The 22,116-nt window shown below is 39.4% G+C and overlaps 1 protein-coding gene across 4 annotated transcripts in view; it reads left to right on the forward strand.

The window, feature by feature from the left end:
* Positions 1-22,116, forward strand: part of STK38L (serine/threonine kinase 38 like) — a 79,812-nt gene that overhangs the window by 33,605 nt on the left and 24,091 nt on the right. Inside the window, exons 2-3 of one of the 4 annotated variants that reach the window (XM_089920403.1) lie at positions 11,145-11,247; positions 20,843-20,987. In XM_089920403.1, the coding sequence (XP_089776529.1) occupies positions 11,193-11,247; positions 20,843-20,987 (200 nt within the window). In that variant the 5' untranslated portion in view covers positions 11,145-11,192. Of the gene's footprint in view, positions 1-4,796; positions 11,248-20,842; positions 20,988-22,116 lie in introns of those variants that run through there. The other 3 variants (XM_089920404.1, XM_089920402.1, XM_022577827.3) reach the window with 3 other exon arrangements.

Consider the following 22,116-nt stretch of genomic DNA (forward strand, 5'->3'; position numbering starts at 1 on the left):
AACGTCATACATGTTAAACGTTTAGCACTGTACTTGACACAGAAGCCTTTGATAAAAGTTACCTGTGGTTTGATTTTTGTTAGTAAAGACTGTAAAAGCACTGTGAAGGGCTTTTGTTTTTGAAATTCTCAGTTAGGTACTAGTCATGAAGATTTATAAATAAAGTAACTTTATTTTCAAACCAATTTCACAGTTTTTTTGAGAGAGACAAGCAATTCTTCCATTAGCAAAAAGGACTGAAAATTAAGAACTTTTGATTATGCAATGAAGAGAATCAAAGAAAATCAGTGCTGATTCCAGCTACCTTTTTTAAAGATCTGCTGTGAGAATTTGAGCAAGTTAATTGCTGCAGTAAAGTTCTTTCTTTTTATGGAGAATTTGAGAAAAAGAAATAGGTTTGAATTTCAGTGGGAGAGATTTAGGTTAGATGTAAGAACTCGCTGACTGTAAGGCTGCCAAGCAGATAAGAAGGACTCCTTTGTCACCATAGGAGACCTTTCTGTCCCCTGAGGTTATTTCAGGGCTCCTGCAAACCCATCTAGATACAGCTTAAACCTGGACTTCAACCCGAATGATGGTATCTTTGCCAAGATTCTGGCTACCTCTCAATGTTGATTAATCCTCCAGCTCATACAGCAAAGCATTCTGATACTTTTTCCCTATTTAGACAAGTAAATGAGGACGACAAAGATTATAAATCTCTTTTAAACAGCTTATAGAGCTGTTTGGGTGAGAAGGCAAGTTGAGTGGGAAGAAGGTTAGCACAGCCTTGTTTCTGGTAGAAGGATGGGCAAGTCCATCCTTTTAAGTTTCTTTAAAACTAGGAATTATACAGCAACTTAAGATTTGTCAAGAATAAGTAAGGTGATCATGTAAGAAAAGACCAGTCATTCTTTGGAGTTGCTTTTTGAAAGTCATAGTTTTTTTTTTGGCTTTGGCTTCAACTTCTTGAGTCTGGTCATAAAGGGTAGGCACCTCACTGGAACAATAGAACAGGGTCTGGAGTCATACAGGGTTGAAATCCCAGCTCTGCTACTTTCTAGTTAAGAGGCCTCTGGCAAGTGACTTAACCTCTCTGAACTTCAGTTTCGCATTTGGAAAATGCGAAAATAGTACCTCACGTGGCCATTGGGCAGATTAAACGAGATGAGGCACACAGTACTGTCTGGCCCATCACGATGGCTGTGACGATGGCAGTGATGATCATGATAACAGTAAAGACATTGATTAGTTGCTTTCCAGAGATTTGTGGTCTAAGCTGGGAAGTTTTCTGCTAAAGAATAAGTTGGCATTATTAAAAAAATTTATATATGCTAGTCCAAATAAATAGGGTCTAAGCAACAGGGTCTTAATGTCACATCTGTATCACAGAAAATTGTACTTGGTTTGGAAAGTCATATTCTACATATATTATCAACCTTTGCATTTTGTGACAGTAGTTTTGATTTGATCCTATTGATTTACAGGAAAGTACCCTGCTGCTAATGTAATAACTATAGTTCCCGCATGAACTAAAGCATGCTCTGATTTTTCTCTTAAATTGTATAAATTGAAATTATTTAAATATTGGCATTATGGTATGATTTAAGCTGGGCAAAGAACTTAAATCAGGCAGCTTATAAAAGAAGAAATAATTACTTAAAATATATGAAAATATGCTTATCTCATTACAATCAAAGAAATGCATAAACAAAACTAAGATGTCCTGTTTAACCTATTGGGCTGGCAAAGATTAAAACGATGGGCAGTGACCAGTGTTGGCTCTGTCATATAACTGTGATGGATCGATTGGTTCTGTATCTCTGGAAAGCAATCTTGCAGTGTGTATCAGAATTTTAAATGTGAATTTTTTTTGACTCAGCAATTGCACATATGGAAGAATATAGTAAGGAAATAGGAGAAAGAATGCACAACCTGTGACCTAATATGTTCACGGCAACATTGCTAAAAATCTCACACACACACCCGCACAATGGAAACCATCCAAACATCTGTTAGGGGACATTAGTTACAAAGTACAGCACTGTAGAAAATGGAGTGTGCACGGCCCCTCAGTTGCAGAGGAACCCAGGTTCACATCTTGGTTCCACCATGTTTAGCTGTATGATCTTGGGCAAATTACTTAATCCAGCGAAGTCTCACCTCCCTCTTCTCTAATAGGAATAATAATGGCACATGCATTTTAGGGGTCTTATGAGGATTAAGTGAGATGATACACAAAGTACAGGGTCTAACACAAAACAATTCATTATACGTTAGAAAATATTCTTACTGTGTGTTGCTTACAAAGGATAAAGTGGATCTGTTGGTATTAACATTGAAGGATGTCTGCAAGATAGTAAGGGAAAAAGCAAGATACAGAACAGTTTATATAAACCCATTTATGTTAAAACTGTATGTGTGTGTGTTTATATGGGCATTAAAGTTTTGGAAGGATATAACAACAGTTAGCACTTAATGAGCCCTCGACTAACTCTCAGGCACTATTCTAAGTGCCTTAACCATTTAGTGGATCAATCAACTACCTTATTAAAATTGGTTAATATGTTTTAAGTGCTTAGAACAATACCTACACTTTGTAAAGTACTTAATCAACGCTAGTTAATAATTCTCACATGCTGTCATTATCTCTGTTTTGTAGATAAGGACACTGACACCCTGAGACGTCTTACAGTTCATAAGTGGCAGGCCCAGAATTTAATCCAGGCAGTCTAACTCCAGTCTGTCACCCAACAGTTAAAACCGGATATTATGGGTGGTAGGATGGTGAAGTCACTTTCACTTGGCAGTTTATATACTTCTGGATATTTTCACATTTTTACATGACAGATATTTTACTTTCATAAATAGAAAAGAAGATATTTCCAGTTTGGAAAAAAAATGTACTTTTATGTTTTAGAAACCTTATTTCATCTGTTATAGAATACCTATGGCAAATTCCAGAGACCTGAATATTTGTACATTTAGGTTTGCCCTCGTGCCCATGTGTCTTAGACAAGGAGTACACAGGACCCTGTTACAGTATGTATGATTTTGAGAACCTCACTTTGGGGCATAATTTTATAAGGAAATAATTATAGATAGAGGTAGAGTCCCAAGCTAAATCTAGATCACTTAATGGTGACTAACTTCTGTAATCGTGGTACTAATAGCCTTTAAGAAGACTTTAGTCGCAATACTTTGGCTTCCAGGAAGTTTGGGGTAAAAATGTCATTCTTCGGTCATCTGAAAAGCAGGCAGAAACCAGTTATTTGATCCACACACCCGTAATCCTAAGATAGGAAGCAGTGTCAGTGTCAGACATGGACATCAATGACAGAGCTGGTAGGCACCATTGTGGTCCGGGACTGACCTAGCTGTCAGTGTTCTGAAGGGCAGCGTCTCTGCAGGGGCCACACAGTGTCCTAGAGCTGCCACTGCACTGTGGACTCTCCAGCTGGACTGGGGGCTTCCCCTAAAGGTTGAGTGGCCTGTTCTAGTCCAGCCTTTTGCCCCAGATAGCCAAGTGACTGTGGGCCTCACGTCTGTAAAATGAGGGAGATGGACTAGATAATAGAGTTTCTGTTTTCGAGTTCTGTGATTCTAACAGTCTTGCCTGGTGGCGAGCTAAATTTGTGACCCGAGACCTTTAGTGGAGTCTAGAAAAATGCTGAACAGAATTGAGCTCATAAAGTGATTTATGGAAGGGTTTGCCAGAATGTTTACTTGAATTGCAGGCTATCCCTGATGACAAAAAACTGTATTGGTTACTTTTTATTCCATTTTAGGCATTTTTTTCCTCTCTTTGTTTTCCAAATAAACCAGAATTGTGTTCAATAAAGTGGTATGGCCCTGTTTGATACTTAGATAATAAGCTGTTCGAGTATTAATTATAAAGGTCACTAGCACTAAAAATATTTTTTTCTGCCTTAAAGTTTTCTGTTCTCTGGTGTCTTACTGAGGTGGATACCTCCTGGATTTTCTCATGATTGCAGAAGTCAAGTATTCTGTGTGTTAAACACAATATCTGAGTCTCATGAGTCATATGGTATGTCTGCTTTTAGCTGGGAGCAGTTTTCATTGGTCAGTTGTAATGGTCAAAAGTCTCTTGGGAGAGTTTAAATCACTCAAAATAACTAAAGGTAACTCATGATATCATGTTTTAATTTTAGTCTAATCCAATCTTTGCCCTCAAAAAGGACTTCTGCTTCTGGCTCTTATGTTGTTAAATTAGTCTGATCTCTTTCAGCGAGTGGTTTTCATTTAAAAAGAAACAACAAACAAAAAGCAACCCAGTAATTTTAAAACTAAGAAATATAAAAGAAATTGATATAATGGAGGAATCTACCTAAGTCTCTCCTGAAGCTATTTAGTGATGTAGAAGCTTTGAATATTTTGAATGAATGGGGAAATTAAAATAGGAGTTCATATATATATATATATATATATATGTATATATATATATATATTTTTTTGTGGTACGCAGGCCTCTCACTGTTGTGGCCTCTCCCGTTGCGGGGCACAGGCTCCAGACGCGCAGGCCCAGCGGCCATGGCTCACGGGCCCAGCCGCTCCGCGGCATGTGGGATCTTCCTGGACTGGGGCACGAACCCGCGTCCCCTGCATCGGCAGGCGGACTCTCAACCACTGCCCCACCAGGGGAGCCCCTGTATTTTTAATTAAAGTCATTTAATGAAATTTATATTTTACAGCCTCAATTAAACTCAGGTCTGTTTTCAAGTTTGATTGTGTGTGTGAAGGTTGGTCTGTTTCTCTCTTTTTCTCTCTCTGTCTCTCCTCTTAGAAGCTTACTTTTAGGAAAGTGAAACGTAATAGTGCAGAGATGACCAGACTTTTTATAACTGGGCTGCTGAGGGATTTGTGTGTTCAGGCTGCTTCCCAAAACTCCTCCCCGTTCCTTTACCAGCAAGTCACACCACCTCTCACAACTCACCATTTTCCTGCCTTGCCCATTCATTGGTTGTTCTATGTGACACCAAACCTTCACCTTTTAGCACAAAATAGGCAATTTTGGTTTTACTGGTGCTTTGAATCATGCATTATTATCTCCTTTAAAACAGGCAAAGAAGGAGTAAAGGGGAGTGGGGATCTTCTTTAAAGCTAGAGCAATCATTTTGTCTCTTATGATTTTGGAGAAGTAGTTCCCTTACCTTAAGTAAGACTTGAAGTTCATTTAGCTGAGATTTGTGCTGCCTTGCTTTTTGATTTCGGTATGGGCCTTTTGAGTCACCAGTAGAAAAGCTATATGAGAAGAGAGTGACAGTTTGAGCCCTTGTAAATATGCACAGGTATAAGCCACTAAAACAATGTTTCCCTAAAAAGAAGTGTATGACTGAAAAACTTTGCAGAATTCCCATTAGTCTTCTGGTTGCCTTTAGTTTTATGCTGGGACCTCAGACTCTTTTTGGTATTCTTCACAATCCTCCACTAAACCAAAACTAAGAATTTGGTTCATAGAGAAAAAATTCAAGTACCGTGGTACCTGGAAAACCACCTCTGTGGGCTGAAAAGTGCAAGTTGATTCCTTTTTACTGTTCCTACCTGCACCCTCACACACTCTTAAATATTTTTTTTCTTATAAAAATGGTTGTTTTCCCATTATGGAAAAATTAAAAAATTCAAAAAATGATAAAGGACAAAATTTAAATCATCCATAATTTCACATCATATTTCACCCTAATTTACCCCCCTTTCCCCCCATATAGTTGAGTTTATATTTTACCTGAAGATAGAACATTGTATCCTGTTTACTTAACATTATTTTTCATGTTGTTAAATTTTGGGGGGAAAATTTTCTTCAGTATTATTTCCATGATATTTCATGCTATCACCATTCCATCAGTCATTTCACTTACTTTTAAACATTTGTTTTTTTTTGCTGTTTTAAATAATGCTTTGATTTAAAAAAAAAAACAACTTCGAATCGTTGCTGCAATTTTGACTCTTTTCTTAGCATAGATTCCTGAAGGTGAAATTATTTATGTCAAAAGATAAAAAAACAACTTTAAGGTTCTTGATATAAATTGCCACGTTCCCTGTCAGAAATGATTAATCCCGACCAGTTAACATAAGCACAGGGAAAGTTATCATCAAGATGGTGACATAAGTCATTGCCAGCTTCAGTCCCCCTCACAAGAGGACCAATTATTGATTATCTATGGACCAGACACCATTGTAAAAATCCCAGAACCCAGGGGTGAGGTTGACGCACCCCTCGGGACTGCAGAGACTGAGAACGACCACATTAAAAGGGGGAAAGGAGCAGCCACCCTCTGAATGCATTGCTGCTCCCCCGGGCCAGCACAGTGCCACACCAAGAGGGTCCCCCTGAGTCTGTGGTTTTTCTAGTGGGAAAAAGAGCCCAAGTTGGACATCCGGCTCCCCCAGTGATGCGGGACACTTCCTGGGAAGCCCACTTGGGTTTCACCTCACAGGAATCACTGGGGAAATCTGTAGGACTCAACCACTGGGAGACACTAGAGACAGAGAAGGTAGGTGGGGTTCACAGCAACCAGTGCTCAGATCTTGGTGGACCACATTCCTGCTTACAGTGGTGCCTGAGCAGAGATCCCAGTCAGTGGCTCTGTCCATCTGCAGAGGCAGGCTGGTGGCCCTGTCTGGCCAGGGAGCTCAGTTAGCAACTTGGCCTGATTTAGGTCTCCAGCCAATGAGCAAACTGGGCGTGGAGCCTATTCCACAGGCCTACCCAGGCAGAGAAGCACGTTCACAGTCCTGCCTAACTGCTGAGCATAGCCTGTAGTCCCGTCTGACCAGGAAACCGTGGTGACAGCTGTGGAGCCACCCTACTGCTCTGGTCCGCAGCAGAGCCCAGCCTAGGGCCCTGCCCAACTGTTGAACACAACCTGTGGCCTTGCCTAGGCAGGGAGTCCAGCAACTGACCCTGCCCAATTGCAGAGCATAGCCTGCAGCCCCACCTGTTGAGGGAGCCTGGATAGTGACCCTGGCCATCTGAAAAGCACAGTCTGTAGCTCATCCAACTGCAGGATACAGCCTCTCCCAACCAGTGAACCTGGCCGGTGACCTTGTCCAACAGTAGGGCACAGCCAATAACCTGCCCAATTGCGAAGCCCAGCCTGGGCCCCCCCCCTTAACATGGAGTCCAGCCAGGAGCACCATCTGGTTAGGAGGCACAACCTGAGACCCCACCCAACCAGGAGCAACCGCAGAGCCCAGGCCACAGACCTTCCCATTCATGGAGTCCAACCTGCAGAACCTGTGTTCCCTGCCAGGGAACACAGCCTGCCACCTCACCCCGCCAGAGGTGGTTGCGGAATCCAGCTGACCATGGGTACAGCCAGCAGTCCCACCGTGTGAGGGGGCCTTCCCAGCAGCTCTGCTTGGATGTAGAGTCCAGCCAGCAGTCTCACCCAACCACAGAGCCCAGCCAGCAGCACCGCCACATACCGCAGAATATGGGCAGTAGCCTCAGCTAGCATGTGTAAGCCTGCATACAAGGGAGCTCTCATACGACTGTAAGTCGATTTCTTAATAGAAACTTTGCAGTTCAGGAGAGAGTGGGAGGATGATTTTCAAAATATTGAATGAAAAAAGTTGTCAACCAAGAATACTATACCCAGTAAAGCTGTTTTTCACAAATGAAGGAAAGAAAAAGATTTCCTGAACAAACAAAAGCTGAGGGATTTCATCATCCCTAGACCTAACTTACAAGAAATGCTAAAGGGTGTTTTTCAAGCAGAAATTGAAGGATGCTAATTAACATCATAAAAACATCTGAATGTGTAAAACTTACTGGTAATGGTAAATATATGGTCAAAATCTGGTTCTTTGAAATTGCGACCCTAGTTTAAAAGTTAAAAACTTAGTTTAAAAGTTAAAAAACAGGGCTTCCCTGGTGGCGCATTGGTTGAGTCCACCTGCCGATGCAGGGGACACGGGTTCGTGTCCCAGTCCGGGAAGATCCCACATGCCGCGGAGCGGCTGGGCCCGTGAGCCATGGCCGCTGAGCCTGCGCGTCCGGAGCCTGTGCTCCGCAACGGGAGAGGCCACAACAGTGAGAGGCCCGCGTACCACAAAAAAAAAAAAAAAAAAAGAGTTAAAAACCAAACGTATTAAATATAGCCATAACTACAGTAATTTGTTATTGGATACACAATATTGAAAAGATGTAAATTGTAACAGCAATAATCTAAAATGTGAGGGACAGAGGATTAAATGTATAAATTTCCTATATGCTATTGAAGTTAAGTTGTTATCAGCTTAAAATAGGATGTTTTATGTAAGCCTTATGGTAACCACGAAGGAAAAACTTTCTGTGGTAGGTTCACAAAAGACTAGAGTAAAGGAGTCAAAGCACACTGCCACAAAAAGTCATCATTCACAAAATAAGGTAGCAAGAGAGGAAGCAAAGAACAAAGGATCTACAAAGCAGTCAGAAAACAATAAAAAGGCAATAGTAAGTCTTAACCTATCAATAATTACTTTAAGCGTCATTGGATTAAATTCTTAATCAGAAGGCATAGAAAGGCTGAATGGATAAAAAAAGAAGATCCAATAATGTGCTGCCTACAAGACACTCACTTTAAGAAAACACATAGACTGGGAGTGAAGGGATGGAAAAAGTTATTTCAAGCAAATGGTAATGAAAAGAAAGCAGGGGGAGCTATAGTTATATCAGACAAAATAAACTTTAAGCTTAAAATAGTCAAGAGAGACAAGAAGGTCATTATATAATGATAAAGGGGTCAATTCATCAAGAAGATAGAACAATTGTAAATAGTTGTGCATCCAACATCAGAGCACCAAAATATATAAAGCAAATACTAACAGTGAAAAGGGGAAATAAACAGCCATACAATAATAACTGAGGACTTGAATACCCCCCTCACTAATGGATAGATCATTCAGACAGAGAATCAATAAGGAAACAGCAGATTTGAATTAGACCAGATAGATCTAACAGGCAAAATCGGAACATTCCATCCCATTGAGGCAGAATGCGTATATTATTCTTAAGTGAACATGGAACATTTTCTAGGAGAGATCATGTGTTAGGCTACAAGACAAGTCTCAACAAATTCAAGAAGATAAGGATTATATCAAGTATCTTTTCTGACCACAACAGTATGAAACCAGAAATAATAACAGGAGGAAAGCTGGAAAATTTACAAATACATGAAATTAAATAACACAGTCATGAACAACTAATGAATCAAAGAAGAAATCAAAAGAGAAAATTTAAAAATGTGAAACAATTGAATATGAAAACACAGCAAACCAAAACTTGCAGGATGTAGCAAAAGCTTCTAAGAGGGAAGTTTATAGTGATAAATGTAAAGCATACATTAAGAAAAAGGAAAGCTCTCAAATAAGCAACATAACTTTACACCTCAAGGAACTAGAAAAAGAACAAGCTAAGCCCGGAGTTAGTAGAAGGAAGCAAATAATAAAGATCAAAGCAGAAATGAGTGAAATGGAGAATAGAAAACAGTAGAAAAGATGAACAACACTAAGAATTGATTCTTTGAAAAAACAAAATTGAGAAAGCTTTAGCCAAACTAACCAAGAAAAAAAGAGGACCCAAATAAATAAAATTATAAATGAAAGAGGAGATATTACCCTGATACCACAGAAATACAAAGGATCATAAGAGACTACTATGAACAATTACATGCCAACAAATTAGGCAACCTAGAAGAAATCAATTCCTAGAAACATACAACCTACCAAGAATGAATCCTGAAGAAACAGAAAATCTGAACAAACCAGTAATGAGCAAGGAGATTGAATCAGTAATCAAAAATCTCCCCAATTAATATCCAAAATACACAAGGGACTCATACAGCTCAGTAGCAAATTAACAATCCAATAAAAAAATGGGCAAAGGATCTGAAAAAACATTTTTCCAAAGAAGATATTCAGATGGCCAACAGTTACATGAAAAGGTGCTCAGCATCACAAATCATCAGAGAAATGCAAATCAAAACGAGATATCACTCTATACTGGTTATAAAGGGTATTATCAAAAAGACAAGAGATAAGTGTTATTGAGGATGTGGACAAATGGGAACTCTTGTACACTACTGGTGGGAATGTAAATTGGTACAGCCACTATGGAAAACAGTATGGAGGTTCCTCAGAAAATTAAAAATACAACTACCATATTGTCTGGCAATTCTACTTCTGGTATCTATCCAAAGGAAATAAAGTTACTTTCAGAGACACTGCTGCACCCTCGTGTTATAATAGCCAAGACATGGAAACAATCTAACTGCCCATTAATGTATGAATGGATAAAGAAAATGGTACACACACACACACACACACACACACACACACACACACACACACCTCACTGGAATATTATTCAACCATGAAAAAGGAAATTTTGCCATTTGTGACAACACTCATGGACCTTGGGGGCATTATGCTAAGTGAAATAAGTCAAACAGAGAAAGACAAATACTGTATGATCTCACTTAGATGTGGAATATAAAAAAACTGAAACTCATGGAAACAGAGCAGCTTGGTGGTTGCAGTGTGCCAGAGGTGAGGATGGAGTGGAGAGGGGGAGTAGGTGAAGGTGGTCAAAGTGTACAAACTTCCAGTTTCGTTTTGTTTTATTTTCATGGAAAGGCATTTTATTTTAATTATAGCAGTGTGTACATGTCAATCCCAAACTCCCAATCTATCCCTCCCCCTCCCCCCTTCCCCCCGGTAACCATAAGTACTTCTCTAAGTCTGTGAGTCTGTTTCTGTTTTGTAAGTTCATTTGTATCATTTTTTTTTAAGATTCCACATTAAGATTCCGCATATAAGCGATTTCATATGATATTTGTCTTTCTCTGTCTGACTTCACTTACAAACTTCCAGTTTTAAGATGAATAAGTTCTGGGGATATAATGTACAACGTGGTGGCTATAGTTAACAATTTTATACTGTTACTTGAAAGTTGAAAGTATTTGTAAGTATTGTATGTTTGAAAGTTGCTAGGAGAGTGGATTTTAAAAGTTCTCGCTAGACACAAAAAAATTGTAACTATATGAGGTGATGGATGTGTTAACTAACATTATGATAATTGCTTCTGAATATATACATATATGAAATCATGACATTGTACATCTCAAAGTTACACAACCTTATATATAAATTATATCTCAATAAAGCTAGAAAAACATACACATGAACACAGATGATGTGTAGAAAGATGTCTGATGATAGACTGGACCCCACCAAGAAGGTTTTCCCCAAAACTGTGGCTACTTTCAGGTAGGGAATATATTGATTATTTTAAAGTTTCCATGTCTGTGATTTATTGGTAAAATTGAATATTTTTCATATGTTTGTTAGCTGCTTTTACTTATATATATTTGTCAATCAGTATTAGCCACTTACTAGTAAGGTTTTTATTGTCTCTTTACAACTTTAATGTTATAAAAGCTGTTACGAACTTTATATATGTTTTAAGAAATATAGTTTGTTATTTTAACATGGGTATGAGGTATTTTTAACATAAGCGGTTAATATATAATGTTACTTTGCAATTTCGCTTAAAATGCTATCCTTTAATCTTGTTTGACATACATATATGTATATTCCAAATTTTTCTGTAATGATTCCTAGCAGTATTTTCATTGTGGTGATTTCCTTTTAAGACAGTCCTTTTCCTTTAAAAGATCAGTTATTCATCTTATTTTCTTGAAGTTTAATTTTTCCTTTTACTTTTATTTGCCGTTCTTTTCCATCCTTTTCTTTCCCTTCCCTTTCTTTTTCCTTCCTTTCTGTTTTTTCCTTTAGTTTTTATGTTCACCCTTTTGAACCACTTGAAATTTATTTTGATCTTTGGAGTGAAATGAACATCTCTGACTTGCTTTTTTTCCCAAATAGATAACCAGTTGTCTCCGCACATTAATTGAATAATTCTTCCCTTCCTTCCACGATCTATGATGAGATTTCTTCATTAAAAGGCCAACAGTTTTTTTTGTTTGTTTGTTTTGTTTTGTTTTGTTTTGGATCAAGGTTATTCCAGGGATTTTATGAATGTTGTTCTCTGTCTCCTCCTCCTTGCTACTTTTGTGAACAGGATTATTTTTCCATTTCTAAATGTCTATCTTTAAAACTAACTTTTTAAAGCATAAATTTTAACCTTCAAATTGAACACTTTATTTAGAAAATCATTGTCTTTCTTTCAGTGACCCATATTCTTTATAACAGAGGCGAAAAACAGAAAACTCATGTGGTTGGGTATTGGAAGTAGATGGGGGTGTGACCATCTGACAAGGCGCAGGGAGGGGTAGTTCTCTTGGCGCCTTCAATGTCTTTGTTCATCTTACTCCTCCACCTCCCAATTCAGAGCCACAGCTTAAGGCTGGGAGCCCAGAAGGCTCCAGATCACTCGTAACCCCTCACTCCCTCTCACGTTCTCTCGCTCTCCAAGAACTTCTCTAGGCTACTAACTTCATGTTTGTAAATTCTATAATTTCTACATATATGAATTCTATATGTAAATAAAATATTAATAAATAAGGATATATTTTTATAATCTATTAATCCTTGTTTTTTTCCCATGTTATTTTTGTTGTTTTGTTTCTGCATAATTCTCCATTACAAATAGCTTTGAAGTCCTCACTCTGGTCCTCCCTTACTCTCCCCCTCCCCCCTTCACCCCATGCCCCCCACTTCTTGCCTTGCAAATTGTGATTTTTATTTTTCCTCTTTTAGTCTAATAAAGGCAAGTATGTTCCTGTGTGTGTTTATGAGGGTACCAATTAATAGAACTTGATCTAAAATTCTTTTAGGGATGCCTCTACTATCTAAATGTTTGTTTTACCATTCTGGTGCTAAATTATCAGTATCTAAGTTGTTCGGCATTTCAGCTGAAGTAGTTTAGTTTTTATTTATTTATTTTTAAAAGTTTTTAAAATTAAATTTATTTATTTATTTATTTTTGGCTGTGTTGGGTCTTCATTGCTGCGTGCGGGTTTTCTCTAGTTGTGGCGAGCGGGGGCTACTCTTCGTTGCAGTATGAGGGCTTCTCATTGCGGTGGCTTCTCTTGTTGCGGAGCATGGGCTCTAGGCGCGCGGGCTTCAGTAGTTGTGGCTCCCGGGCTCTAGAGCACAGGCTCAGTAGTTGTGGTGCACGGGCTTAGTTGCTCCGCGGCATGTGGATCTTCCTGGACCAGGGCTCGAACCCATGTCCCCTGCATTGGCAGGTGGATTCTCAACCACTGCGCCACCAGGGAAGCCCCAGTTTATTTTTTTAAGTTCACTATGACTTGGTAGATTGAACTGAGCATCTTTTGCAGGCAAGATCTAATGCATTACTAGACAGCTATAACGATAGAAAATTTAATTTTGTAAATACATTTAAGAATAGATGGCTTCTTTCTGAATATTTTTGAGAAAAATGGGGTACTACCTTACCTAAACATTAAGATCTGTAAACAGGCCAGTTTTTAGATAAAATTACTACTACTTGGTTTGGCAAATTTAATTCAGTTTAATTTAGCTTAATTGTTTACATTTACTTCATAAACACTTTCCCTTCTCAAGTTAAAAAAAACAATGTGCAGAGGGATTTTTAATAATTATTCGGATCAACATACTTAAATAGTCTGCTATTAACAGTATTACTATAGCTAAATAAGCTTTTGGGAGCTCAACCTTTGAACTATATTTTGGTTCAGCAGGGAAAAATGCCTCTTTGTAAAACAGGTTTGAAAATAAAAATGATAATGTTGATTTCAGCACCACTGTGCCATCACCACCAGGCTTATGACACATAGAAAGCAAGGACAACCGTCTGTATGAATTCGCTCCTCTGGACTAGTGAACAGGACACACACCAAATGGAGAGAGTCACATTAACTAATGAAAAACAAAAGCTCTTGGCACTAAACACAGTAAATAGATTATAAGTAGAGTGGATGTCTGTTGTCTCAGGAGAATTACTCCATCTTGTAAGAGGAGTGATTAGTTTTTCTCTGGAACACCTTCTCCTGTCCTAGTCATAGCCGCAAATCACCACTAACTTCTAGTAAGACTTCTACCGAAAGCTTTTGTTGTTTTTTTTGTTTTTTTCTACTTCAAGTCTTTCTATTTAGAAAACTGGTAAGTACTTTTTGATACATTTCTTTCTCCACTAAAAGCACTCTAAATTTTCAAATCAAGTAGGTTTGAAGACTAGAAGAGATAGAGAATATCCACTAGAGAATAAATTTACAAACTAACTTACTAGGATAGCAGCTCAAGGAAGGAAGAATGAGCAGGAGGATTGGGTAAGGAAGGGAAGAAAATTCATCATTTTTGTGCATTTAATATGAGCCAGATGTGTTTAAAATATTTTCTCATTTACATATTGATTTATCAAACACATGACATTGCTCTGTGCTAGGCACCATTCTAAGTCCTTTATAAATATTTAACTTCCATAATTCTTGTAAGTCTTGCATTAACATAATAAGCATGTACACAAGTTGGCCATCATTATCTTTATTTTAGTCAACAGGAAACTGAAGCACAGAAAGTTTAAGTAATTTGCCTAAACTCACACAGCCAGTGAGTGTCTGAGCCAAGATTCAGACCTAGCGTTGGGGCCTTCATCACTGCGCTCTGCCATCATTGGAGCATCACATCCACTCTGTAAGGCTGGCATGGCTTATATCCATTTTAGAGACATGGATCCTGTGTCTGGTGAAATAACACAGGGTCAGCCTTGAACTTATTTTCTTTCCCCGCCGTTAGCTCTTCTTATACTTCCTGTTCTTACTAATGATATCAACATTTACCCAGTCATCCAAATCTGAAATTGAATTATAGGTTTCAGTGTTTTCAGTTGAGTATCTCAGCCCTTCTTTTAATCTCTTCTACTACTATGTGAAACTGGGCCCTTATTATTCTGCACTAAACCAGGATTGGAATCTCAAATGCTAACGGAAGCAGGCAGGTAATGCAAGGAGTGAAGGAGGCTGGGCCTGAGGGAAGAAAGTTGGCAGACTCTGGCGGGATGCGGTCTTGCAAGGGGCCTGCTTCTTCTATCCTTGCTGCCTATTTGCAGGCAGGAATATGGGTTCAAATTTGACAGACTTGATTTTTGGAGAGGAACCAGAAATCTGGATTTTTACGTGAAATCTTCTAATGTCTGAATCATGGTGCAAGTCACACAAAACATGGCTGCAGGCCACCAGTTTGTAACCCCTGAGTGTTTATTACTGAGTCCCCTAACCTGATTTACACTCCTCTAGTCTAGTCTACTCCCAGCCTTCTTGCCATCTTCCCTTTGCTAGCATAATCTATCTGAAGTGCCAATCAGATAGAATTTTAGGGGTGGTTAGGCAGATTAAAAGTATTAAAACATGCAACATTTTTAGAAAAGTTCTTGTACTGGGTTATGCACTCAATTAATGTTCTTTATTGGCTATTCTTCACTTAATTAAAAGCCTTAAGTGACTCCCATTTATACTCAGGATAATTTTTTAACATGGCATAAAAGGTATTTTATCATGATTCCTAACTGACTTTCCACCTTCATCTTTGGCTGTTTCACCAAATGTATACTCAAGCCCTTCTCTACACTCAAGTGTGTCAGTTGATTTCATGCCCTTTCACCTCTTCCTCTTCTGCCCTGGCTGTCTGACTTGTGAACTCTTATCCTTCCCAACCCACCACCAAGATTCAATTCAGGCATCTCCTCCTCTCTTAAACCTCTGACTACACTTTTCCTTGAGTTTCCCTTGTGTCCGCATAGGATTGTGAACTCCCTAAGGGCAGGGACTGTATTTTATCATTCTTAGTACTTTGTGCAGTGCTGGAAGGTAGTGTATATCTGCAGTAAATGTTGGTTGGAAATAATACAACTAGTAAAAGTTAGTGCTGGGACTTGAACTCTCACCTGACCGTGAATTTCTTGCTCTTCGGATTGTACCTCATAGAGGAAAGAAGCTGTGGCTGCTCTGTTATCATTAGGGACCCAGCGGACACAGTGTCCAACCCGAGGACCTGTTGCAGCCTAGGACACTATGGTGGCAACTAATGATGAATCTAGGAAAATTTTTATACACCAAGGCATTAATGATACTCTGAAATATAATATGAGGAAGCTAAGGTGAAATCATCGATTAAATAGTGTTTCACCAGTCAGGTGAAGCAGCTCTGTTTTCCTATTTTAGAAGCGTGATGGCAAATGCTGGAGGCACTACATGTATTTATAGATGGCCTGAGTGCCAGATTTGTTATCTCCTTTCCCCAGGCTTGATAAACACGAAAGAATGCTGGACTCAACGATTGGTAGAGTCTCCATTAATGAACAGGGGAGTCTGGAGAAAACACATGAACAGGAAATCCAAGGGCACCTAGTGTTGTTTTTATCAGTCCAGGAATTCTAGACTTGCAAATTGTATCCTGTTCTTTTTCTGGCTAAAGAAAGGGCTTTAGTAAAAGACAAAGAACAGTGTGAAATCCATTAGAGGAATAAGTCTGCAGTATAATAAGTGCCAGTCATCCAGACCATTCTTTTTAATAACTTGGTCACTTCTGTTCTTAGTTATGTTTAATTTGAATTTTATAAAGCCTCCCTGTGTCTGGTTGGAGAGTAATAATTTTTTCTTGTTTTTTTAAGCTAATCTCTAAAAGATGTTATTCAGTCAAGACTAAGGGTGGGATTTTTGGCTTTTACTGTAGTGGTTTCTCTCAAGTAGGATTTGTTTCTCTGAAGCTTAACATAACAGTAAGTAATTCTTTAGTTTTTAATCCAAAGGAAATTATTAGATATGGGACATATATAATTTAAAATCCATTAAACTTGAGTTCAGTTACTCACCGTCATTTACAGAATGCCGACTGTGTGCTCAGCACTTTGCCAGGTGCTGTAATACTTTCGTTACAAAGATGAATAGACATAGGTTTTGCTCTGATTTGGTTTTTAAACAGGGCTTGCACTCTTGCATGTATGTATAACTAGAATGGAAAGACCATAGTGATGATGGTTAAATTATACAGCGTTTGGAAGTTGTTTTTCATTACTCGATATCCACTTCTGAATCTTGGAGTTATAAACTCATTACGTCTTTATAATGGAGAAACCTGATCTTCTCTTTACCCCTCTTTTATAAAGGCCTCAGGTTCAAAAATCTTTATCTAAAACAATTTCATATTTATTTCTGTACTGTTAATGCAAACAATTTCTGTAGTTTGGAATTGTTTTCAATTCCCTAACTTCTTTATGTTTCACAAAAATTTCCCCCAAAGTTTTTCTCAGTAATATTTCTGCCCACTGCTAGCCCCCCCAATTTTGCATCATCTGGGAAAGCCCAGTCAGTAGCAGGGCTTAATATTGGCCATCTCTTCTAGCCACTTTGAAGTGGGCAGAGGTGTCCTGGGCAGGATAGCAATCGATCTTTTTTTTTTTTTAAGATTCCACCTTATCCTTATGCCATTAAACAGTTAAATTGCATAACAGTTCTCTGTTTTGATGCCATGCTTACCAAGCAGTCTTCTTCAGTCTGTACATTCAGCTTGTCTACAAGGACGGAGCACATTTGCCCAGAGATACAAGTATCTGTTTCGTGTTCCTCAGTTTCTTATTGTGTGAATCAGCAAATTGCCATTATGTCTTGTGTATCAGTCTCTTGTGAACTTGGCGAGGATAAAGGAGCCTCCAGAATTCCCTTGTCCTGCGACGCTGGCAGCTGAAGGCCAGACCTTGCTTCTTGCCAGACAGAGCAGAGCAGCGTGTCAGCTGCCTTCCAAGGCCACACCCTGAGTTCATCATACATCTTTCTTTCCAACTTCTACAAATATTACTGATGTGTTATTTCTTTGTGCTTTTTTTCGAGGGGCATGGTTTTGTTTGTTAGTCTTTTCATCATTCACTTTTTGAAAGGAAACTATAGATAACTATAGTTGGGTCTTGACCTTTTTTCCTACTGCAAATTGGCAAACCAATCTGAAAATTCTCTATCAGCTACAGATACTCTGGACAAATCAGAAAGCACTCTAAAATTTCTAGGTATTAATTACTCTTTGTTGGAGTCTCTAAGTCCCCCTCCCCCAGATATTGAAAAAGAGTAGCAGGCACTTTTTTACCAGTGTTTAAAGATAACTATCTATAAATTTTAATTTTATATGCCTAAGAGGCTCCCTAGAATACTACTGCAAATGTTTACCTAACCCTCTTTTGAGGATTCAGGACACATATTAACATATTAATGATGCCAGGAAGTCTTGCAGTAAGAAACTTTGTGTAATCTGGATTTCCTAAATTTACTTGAATTCCTCCACCTCTAGTCCATCCTCCCAGCTGCCCTCTCCTCACCAAATCCCCAAATCCCAATTAGCAAACACGATTTGGGATGTTTGCTATATACAATCCCATTCCCTCTTTTCCTTTCTTTGACTTTTCTGCATGTGATCCTGAAACATAAAACACGAACCCAGGTGAGATTTCCAGAGACGGTATGGCAGCATTGCCTTAGGTAGCATTCCAAGCTTAGTGCTTGAAAATCACTTGGCCGGAATAATTCTTGAGCTTATTTTTATTACCGTTTAAAAAATAATGCTCACTATCATTAAAGCACATTAAAAAATTAAACTAGATGCCTAAAATAATGTCTTACATTTGTATAATTTCTACGTTATATTATCTCAGATGGCCTTAGAGTAGGCCTGTGAACGAGGCAGAGCAAGTACTGTAATTCCTGTCTGGGCCGGAAAGTGACTTGAGTTCAGAGCGTTCTGGTGATTTGAATAAGACCATGTGATCAGTTAGCAGCAGGACCTGGATTAGATCTCTAAATATCTGACTCCAAGGTTCAGTAAGTTTCGTTTTCCACAGTTGCCAACCTTTATAGGCAGTTTTTGCTAATTTTTTCAATGCTCCTCCCACACCGCCCCCTCCCCCCGCCATTTGATAGGTGGACTCCTTCACTCATTAATGCCTACTGTGTGTCCAATACGGTGCTATCAAGGTGAATGCTCAAAAATGATTCAGAAAAAGTTCTTGCCCAGAAGTGTTCCTAGTTTAGGGGGATAGGCAGGTGAAGTGATCAGCACCAGTCCTGGGAGTATTTGTTACAAATGGTAGAGAGCACGCTCGAAAGAATGCCGTTTGGCCCCTTCTGCTCCATCGATGTCTCTTCTGGCAGGGAACCTTAGAGAAGTCACCGCAGTAAGGCTTCAGACAAACTGGGCTGTAAAGGATCAGCAGGATGCCTGCAAATAGAGTGTAGGACGTAACTGGTTCAGGAATAGGTCCTGTGAGGGCTTGGAGGCATGAAAGGGCCAAGTATGTTGGGAGAAGAGTGAGTGGTGAGGAAGGGCAGCAGATAAGGCCAGAAAGGCAAGTTGGAGTTAGCACTTGGGTGGAGTTGGACTCTGCAGCTCACCAGCTGTGTGACTTGTCCAAGCTTCACTTCCTTTCTTTACCAGGCTCCTGTGAGGAAGAAATGCAGTCATGCCTAGGAGTGCCACTGCCTTAAATCCTCAGGCAAGAAAAGGGGAAAATTAATGAATAAACTCTCATCAAGTTTCTTTTAGATACCAGCACTCCGCGTTTGTGGGTTGTCTTTGTTTATCTTGCTAAGCTAATTTGACTTGCTGTACGTGCCATGAACAATTTAAACAAGTAATGTCATCAGCTTCTTGTTATAAAAAGATTTATAGGGGCTTCCCTGGTGGCGCAGTGGTTGGGAGTCCGCCTGCCGATGCAGGGGACGCGGGTTCATGCCCTGGTCCGGGAAGATCCCACATGCCGCGGAGCGGCTGGGCCCATGAGCCGTGGCCGCTGAGCCTGCGCGTCCGGAGCCTGTGCTCCGCAGCGGGAGAGGCTGCAACAGTGAGAGGCCCGCGTACCGCAAAAAAAAAAAAAAAAGATTTATAGTAGTCAGCAGAGGAACAAGTTTATGATGTTAAAATAATCGACATAATGAGGCTGAAGCAGTAAATGGAGGTATAAACCCACTAAGACAACAGTGGAACTGGGAGTTTGCCATAGTTAAACTGTTTACTTTCAACCTGTATTTGACTTGTTTCACATGAAGAACAAGAAAGGTCTTTGGTTCATTCCACTATCCCTGGAGTATAGCCCAGTTGAGGTCGATATCCAGGGCTCTGTGTCTTTATGTAGTTAAGGAGAGGTAGGTGTTGGGAAATAGGTGGCAGATTTGGAAGAATACTTTTCAGCTAAGAATGCAACATTGGATGGTCACCCTGGCAATCTGGATCTCCTCTAGGATAGTCTGTTATGATTCCCGTCCAGATAAGCAAAAACCTCTTTAATGTATGGAACCATTCTAGGTTTTTTGTTTGTTTGTTTTTTGTGGGGTGTTTTTGGGGGTCTAGATGTGGACTATGGTAGGCAAGTCTCTTAGGGTCAGTGCCCACCTATAGCAGCCACCAGAGATCAGTCTTACATTCCTTATCTTGTCTAATTATCCACATTATCTTTTTTTTTTCTTTTTTTGGCCACACCACGTGGCATGTGGGATCTTAGTTCCCCGACCAGGGATCGAACCCGTGCCCCCTACAGTGGAAGTGCGGACTCTTAACCACTGGACCGCCAGGGAAGTCCCCACATTATCTTCTTTAAACCAGCACTTTGTTTGGCTGGCTCAGTGGTTTTTAAAAGTTGGCTTTAAGTAGACAGACATTGTTCAGGAAAAGCCATAAAACTTCCATGTTGTCACCTGGCTTGAATCACACATTTTTGTTTCCTGCCTGGTTCCTACAGGGATTTGAGTTTCATTTGAATGTCTTAACTGTTAGGGTAAAATGTTGTTGACTAGTAGAAATTAAACCATTTCTAGAGTTTGTTAAAAGGGATAGAACATTTTCTTTCTATTGAGTAATTTGTGTCTCTGTGTTGTTCTAGTTTCTGTTACTATGGCAATGACGGCAGGGACCACAACCACCTTTCCTATGAGCAACCATACCCGGGAAAGAGTGACTGTGGCCAAGCTCACGCTGGAGAATTTTTACAGCAACCTCATTTTACAGCATGAAGAGAGAGAAACCAGGTATAGTAAAGGCTGGTCAGAATTTTCTGTGTAGTTAAGTAAGCTGTTATACTGCAAGTGGGATGTAAGCATGTTGTCCATGAATAATATAAATATTGTGGGTCCCTGTATGCTGACAGTATACCTGGTTCCTTGTTTTATTTTCACAGAATAGTGTCCTGTCCTGGGCACCTATACACTTATATCACATGTCAATTGATGTTTTAAACAAAACGTTTCTAACCATGAAATTATGGTATATCTTTATACTTTCTTTTTTTTTTATACTTTCTTTTAGAGGGCTACTTAATGACTGCCTTTAATCCAGAAACATTTGGTGTTGTGTGTATATCAGTGGAAATGGGAGAATTATAAAAAGAATGAATGACGTTATTTTGCCTTCAGGAAACATATAGTAAGGGAGATAATGCACATGAATATTACATGAAAGGGTGAAAAGTATGCCCTTTGAGAAGGGCAAAGAAGGGGGAGATTGTTTTTGACTAAGGCCACTGGGAAGGGTTCATAAATGGTGGTGGCATTTAAACAGAGCTCGTAAGGAAGAGTACTATTTATATATACATAAAAGGGAGAAGAAAGAGGTTAAGGAGCAGGAGGAAGGATATCAGAGACAGAAGAAAGCACCTTTACTGCCAGGTCAAGGCACTGTCCAGTTTAACTCAAGCTGGATTTTTACCGTTTCCTGAGAGCCTTGGATGCTTTGTAATGGAGCTATTTTCATGGTAGTAAAGAGCCTTGAAAACTTTTGAACAGAAGATTTAAATGATCACAGGTGTTTCTCTGGAAGATTACTTTAGTTGTGATGTACAGAGTGGATTGTGGGAGGAGGGATCAGAAACAGGAAAGGCTAGCGCTGTAGTCCAGGCCAGTGGAAGGGAGGCTTGCTTTAGGATTATGACAACAACAGGGAAGAACTGAGTGAGAAAGACAGAAAAAACATGGCAGCTACCCAAATATGGTATGTGAGAGAAAGTAGTCAACGCTGGCTCTGAAATTTCACACCTGGGCAACCAGAAAGTGGTACAACTTAGTGAAACAGAACTCGAGGGGAAGAATCTGGTATTGAACATAATTTTGGGCAGGTCCAACTACAGATTAGACGTGGCTGGGGAGAGAATTAAAACTAGAA

This window comes from Delphinapterus leucas, chromosome 11 (assembly GCF_059928025.1).
Source record: "Delphinapterus leucas isolate spDelLeu-1000000601 "Yukka" chromosome 11, BTC_Dleu_Yukka2, whole genome shotgun sequence".
Taxonomy (NCBI): Eukaryota; Metazoa; Chordata; class Mammalia; order Artiodactyla; family Monodontidae; genus Delphinapterus; species Delphinapterus leucas.